This window comes from Aplosporella prunicola, assembly GCF_010093885.1.
Source record: "Aplosporella prunicola CBS 121167 unplaced genomic scaffold K452scaffold_64, whole genome shotgun sequence".
NCBI classification, from domain to species: domain Eukaryota; kingdom Fungi; phylum Ascomycota; class Dothideomycetes; order Botryosphaeriales; family Aplosporellaceae; genus Aplosporella; species Aplosporella prunicola.
The window spans coordinates 47448-53416 of NW_022983592.1; the positions used below are offsets into that span (position 1 = coordinate 47448).

The 5969-nt window shown below is 43.1% G+C and overlaps 2 protein-coding genes across 2 annotated transcripts; one reads left to right on the forward strand and one right to left on the reverse strand.

Moving 5' to 3' along the window:
- Positions 1-780: 780 nt before the first annotated feature.
- K452DRAFT_280595 (uncharacterized protein) lies at positions 781-1962 on the forward strand (the record flags this gene model as incomplete). Its single annotated transcript, XM_033539461.1, has 1 exon — positions 781-1962. One exon carries the CDS (start codon positions 781-783, stop codon positions 1960-1962), a length of 1182 nt encoding a protein of 393 aa, XP_033391761.1.
- A 2781-nt stretch (positions 1963-4743) lies between these two features.
- K452DRAFT_345156 (uncharacterized protein) lies at positions 4744-5821 on the reverse strand (the record flags this gene model as incomplete). The annotated part of the gene is made up of 2 exons (XM_033545444.1): positions 4744-5377; positions 5818-5821. The coding sequence occupies 2 exons, from the start codon at positions 5819-5821 to the stop codon at positions 4842-4844; spliced, it is 540 nt and encodes a 179-aa protein (XP_033391762.1). The 3' UTR covers positions 4744-4841.
- Between the last annotated feature and the right edge of the window lie 148 nt (positions 5822-5969).

Below are 5969 nucleotides of genomic sequence, written 5' to 3' on the forward strand. Positions count from 1 at the left end.
CATGACCCCGTTGAACTCTGCCGCTAATAGCGGTCACCTGGAAATCGTTAAGCTCCTTCTTAGCTAGATTGTTGAGGACTAGGTACTTTGCGATTACGGTAACGAATTTTTATATATTTATTTATTTATTTGTGTTTAACGTTCTTTTAGAATCGGGGACTAACCTATATACCCCAATCCAGTCTAACCTATATATTTGAGTTGAGTTGAGTTGAGTTGAGTTAAGTTGTATTCATTTACCTTGACCCATCGCCCTAAGCGATATGCAGGCTACAGACTATTCAAAGGAATACGCTAGGAATTTACACTAGTGATTCAATCTGAGAGTATAAGGAGAAAAGGGAACAGAGATAGGACAAAGAAAAGGTAGAAGAATGGGAATAAGATAGGGTTTTACTGGTTGATGTCGTCTCTACTCTGGAATCCACGTACGCAATGCAACTTTGTTACACCTTTTGCACCTAAGGGAACGCCACTATTAGCGCTCCCTACGCCTCGAAAGCACTACCAATCGAATCAGCACAGCCTACACATTCCCTAAATTAGTTCGCACCGGGCCGCAGGCCTTGGCTGTAGCGTTAGCCCTAGGCAAAAACCCTCCCCAGACTCCTTTCTGGATTTTCGATTTTCTCCAACGCACGAACCACTAGGAGAACCCGTCCCGAGATGGGGGATAACACCCTAGGAAACCCCCAGGAAGAATTGAATTCCTCGGAGCCTACGCGTAGGAGGATCCTACTATCCTCGCCTATCCCCGATTCAAGTGACGGAGATATCGATATGGAAAACGAACCGACAACCCCAACCCAAACCCCTAGACCTACGAGAGAGTCTATAAACGCCCTAAATGCCAGTCCGCAACCTATAGAAAGGCGCAAGAGAAATATAGATGTAGTAGGCAACTCTCCAATCCAGTATACTCGACGCCCTACCGACACCCGACGAACCCGATTCCGACCAGGCTTTACCACAGCAAAAGAAGCTCTAAGCGGAGCCCTCGACTGCCTACTGCAAGCAGATAATCTAGAAGAAGACGAGGAAGAAACTCGACGGATCCTAGACCTTACAACTATCTTCCGTGAATACACCGAGACCGGCCTCCTCTCGAAGACCAAATCCATCCTCTCGACGCAAATTAACTCCCTAGAGAACTCTACTAGGGCTCTAGCCAACCAGGCCAAGAGACTCAGCAACACGAACTCTATACGCTTACAACCTCCCCAACCTACCCAGCCCACTTCAACCGCTCCAACCGCCCCCTCACCTCTAGAGCAGCCTCGCCAACCGAGCTTCGCGGAAATAGCTGGAAAGAGTATTGAGAAATGGACCACGGTTACTCGCAAGAATACGGCAAAATCCTTAGCCGTTACAGATAAACCAAAGGTTATCAAACAAGCCTCGTTCCGCCTAGACGCAAACCCAGCTACGCAGTCGCAGCTCTCAAACCTATCGTCCTTTTCGCTAAGACAGGCTCTCAACAAGGCCTTCCAGTTTAAGTTTCCGAAGCTAAAGACTGTAATCGCTGCCGCAACGATCTCTCCTCGGGGAAATCTCATCCTCACAGCATTTGACGGCCTCTCTGCGAAATTCCTAGTAGACAATAAAGCAGTTATTGACTCGGTTCTTCCTATTACAACGGCCGTTAAGAACCGCAGCTGGTTTAAGATAGCCGTACACGGAGTCCCAACCGCTGACATCCTAAACGAATCTCGAGAATCTTTCGCAGAGCTCGTTCGGGACGAAGTAAAGACCTTTAATAAAGGTCTTAATCCCGTCGGTAACCCGTACTGGCTAACCTCCGAAGAAAAACGGCAGACAGCTAAGGCCGGCTCTATAACCCTCGCCTTCGAATCAGAACGGGAAGCCTTAAAAGCTATATCAGGACGTCTCTACCTCTTCGGAGTTAGCTGCGCTGCGGAAAAGCTAAGAGGCCCCCGGAAGGCCTCTCCCCCTCGAAAATAGACGTCTGTCAGCCAGGATCACTCCGATAACTCTCGGTTTTTCAGCCTTATTACAGTCAGTTGTTACACTACAGCCTTACCCCTTACACCACACGTTTATCCACTGCAAGGGAATAAGGATCTTAAAGAGAAAACGTGTTCTTTTAGATAGCAGCATATATACCCCCATAGGTAGTAGTAATCTAGAGGGACAAGCGGCGTCCAATTCCTCGCGCCCAGCTTCACAAATAGTTAAAGTACATCATAGTTATAGATCCATTATTACTAAATATCTATAGTATGCGGCAAAAAAAATATTAAAATAAAAGCGTTCAAAAGTGTTCTATACCATGAAATTGCTTCTTTGATTTCCAGATGCTTTGGAGTTAGAGACACTATATGATTATATTATAGACGTCTCTCTTTTTTGGCAAGCCACTCATTCATTCAGCCAGGCATCTATAGCGTTTACTAATCTTTCATATTCTTTTATCGACTGCTGAAAGGATCTTCTTTTAGCCATCATTTTCTCTGGTACATGAAGCCAACAGGGCCCTCCTGCAGTCTTTTTCTTACATGATCTCCCGTTAATACAAGGGCCACCGCATTTATACATGGCTTTTAGTCCTTTACTTGCATTTGTGTTTCTTTCTGGCTTCCCTGCTGGTTTCTGATATGATACTTCATTGACCTCATCTAGTCTATGCAGATTACAGGGCCCCCTTTAGTCTTTTTCTTACACGGAGTTTTGCCGTCACTACGGAGAACATTACATGTATATGTAGCTCTTGCTTTTAGGCTCACTGATTTCTCTCTTGTTTTTGGAGTGTTGTCAATAAATTCTTCCGTTGCTGGCTTGTCGCTACCAACTACGCTTTCTTCGCTATCTAGACTCATTGTATCATTTAGCTCAGGAGACTTGCTTTTTCCTTTTGAAGGTAGGGTTCTCACTACCGAGGTATCTGAATCATCGCTATTTATTACTCCTTTCTCTCCACTCCGTCTTGGGGCTTTTGGAGTCCCGGGTCCAGGTGGGTTTGCTGGGTTGTCTGCTGGGGTTTTTAGCCTAGGAGATCGCCTAAGTTCCACCATAGTAGAGGTAGCGGAATATCTTACTAGGGCTCGAAACAAGTATATAAATAGTTCTTCACATCACCTTAGAAACTATAATAGCTTAGTAATAGTAATCTCATTGCTAATATTAATGACAGTCAGGGTCACTCTAATAATGCACGGTTTCAGCCTTACAGTTAATTATTATACAACAGCCTTAGCCCCTTACACGACTCATTTACCTACTGAAAGGAAATACTACTATCAAAGAGCAAACATGTCCTTCAGATAGCAGCATATATACCTCCTTAAGTAGTAGTAATTTAGGGGAGAGAAGCATCCAATTCCTCGCGCCACCTTCACACCTCTTAATCGAAGCATATATAGTATAGTGCTGAGGAGGCGCGGGAAAGAATGGATATCGCTTACCGTTTAATTAATACTATTTTGTCTAAACTATATGTGAAGCTGGGCGCGAGGAATTGGACGCCGCTTGTCCTTCTAGATTACTGCTACCTAAGGAGGTATATAACCTGCTATCTACAAGAACACGTTTTCTCTTTGTGATTATTGTTTCCTTGCAGTAGATGAATGAGTGGAGCAGGGGTAAGGCTGTTGTGTAACAACTAAGAGGTAAGGCTGAAAACGTGTGTTATCGGAGTAATTCTGGCCGACAGATATTAAAGGAAATGTCACACGTAAAGGATGTGCCCGCAATCACGTGCGGAGGACCCACCTTAGATTTCTCCAGATCTAACCCGCACGGACTAACTGGATTTGCTTAAACCCATCAAGTAAATCTTTTCGTTAGGCCACGCCAGATATTCGCGAATCTAACCTCTAAAGCCACAGACAAAATCCAATAGATCGTTACAGATCTAGAGTCGAGACCTTTCAATTAAGGAAGCTCTTACCGGATTCGGTTAGGTACGGACTATCGGTTTGGCACTAACCCAGATCAGAAACATCTCTTTATATATATTATTAGATAAGTCGGCTTTTATAGAAAAGAGGCTTGGAAGTGAACGGCCTTGTTTCTATAAGAAGACCTATATACAGGCGTATATATATCCGCAATAGATCTAGAAATATCGGCGTAGAAATATAATAGAAAGTAGTAGAATAAAGGTACTTCTAAGCAGTCTTCTATCCACGTAATCTTTTATAAATAAAGAACAATCTAGAATATAAAGAATACGGGTAGAAACTTCTATCCGGAGGGAAAAGTTCCTAATATAGAAGTCTTTAGTTGTTGAACAGTGCGAGAAAGCTGGACACTGCTGTCGCATTAAATTGAGTGAAACTGTCTGCTTAAATACACGACTTCCCTGGGTAGAAAGGTGACTATCGTTCCACTAATAGGAGAGAATGGCATGATGTTGAAAAAGCAAAGTGATGACAGGGTTCGTGCTAAGCGAGATAATATGGTTATGGTGGTGATGGTTGACATTAGTTAATACCTAGACTTCTAATATATATATATAAACCACACTTTCTTGCAAGTAGCTAGAACTCTCGTAGTTAACTTAAGTTAGTATTTTTACTTATTACTAGCCACAAGCCTTTAATAAAATCTCTTGTATAACTAACGTCTTGATTCTTCCTAGAATTATTCTTCAAGGTAAATTCTACGGTTACTTCTTTCCTACTAGGTAATTCCAAAGCCTAGTAGGAGAGGCCCTCCGTTATATCTATTCCGTAGCTCTACTGCTATATAAGGCTACAAGTTTAGATAGTCATAAGCATTAATGCCCTAGATTTATCCTTGCACTGTTTGGTAGCTCCAAACCTTTCCCGTAGAATAAATAGTTAAAAGAAATTAAGAGAACGATGTAAATAGATTTCGTACTATACTAAGCAAGCCTCTCTATTAAAAGTTAACCACCTCCTAATAACCAGTGTCCTAACAATTGGCTCCTCATCATACTTGTCCTCTTCACCACCTTGTACTCTCCTACAGCCTCTTCCACAAGATTCCGGCTTCCCTCTATGCACGCAGATCCCCCGAGGACAGATGTAAGTTTTTTTTATTCCCCAAGTAGGATAGTATTGTACGTCGACGTCTGTATCAGTGGAAAGGTTCCACACACCCTCAAGCTCTGTTGCTGAGTACCGTGCGGTGACAGCGCTAAGGTATCGCTTGCTCTCCAGCCAGTCTTCGAGTCGGTCTATTTGGAAGTATCTTGCCTCTTCGAGAAGAGCAGAATATAACGCGTAATCGTGTCCCTTTTCCGAATCATAGAAAACCGGAGCAATCCCGCGGCGAAGGTAACGAAGGATATGCTCAAAGAGGTTCGGGTCTGCGTCGATAAAGTAGGAGCCGTCTAACAGAGTGTTTTCCCAACGTCCCGATAGTAGACAACTGAAAAATATGCTTTCAGCCACTAAGGTTTCGCGAGTAGTGATGAATTTGCGTTCGCCGACACGTAGAACTATCTGAACTTCTGAGGCGAGGAGCGGTGACTTTGAGAAAGTGGTCTCGTCAGGCATATTAACCATATCTGGAGTGAAGCTTCGTGATGGGCTTTGCTTCAAGGAAATCATGTTCTAATTTAATAAAAATTTTAATGAAATTCCAGAAAGCACAATGCACCCCTGTGAAGCTGGGCGCGAGGAATTGGACGCCGCTTGTCCTTCTAGATTACTGTTACCTATGGAGGTATATATGCTGCTATCTAAAAGAACACGTTTTCTCTTTAGTAGTGGTAAATGAGTAGTGCAGGGGTAAGGCTGTTGTGTAACAACTAAATAATGAGGCTGATAAACGAGAGTTATCGGAGTAATCCTGGCTGACACACCCCCTTCATGATAGGCAATTTGATACTCATCATGATAAAAGAAATAAGCTTCTGAGATGAATAAGAAAATCCGAAAGAGTTTGAGAAAAACCTAAAGAAAATAATCTAATTTGATGTGGTAAAGGAATATTCGCTATTCCGTACTTGAGAGAAGATGTTTGATATTTCTGAGGTTCAG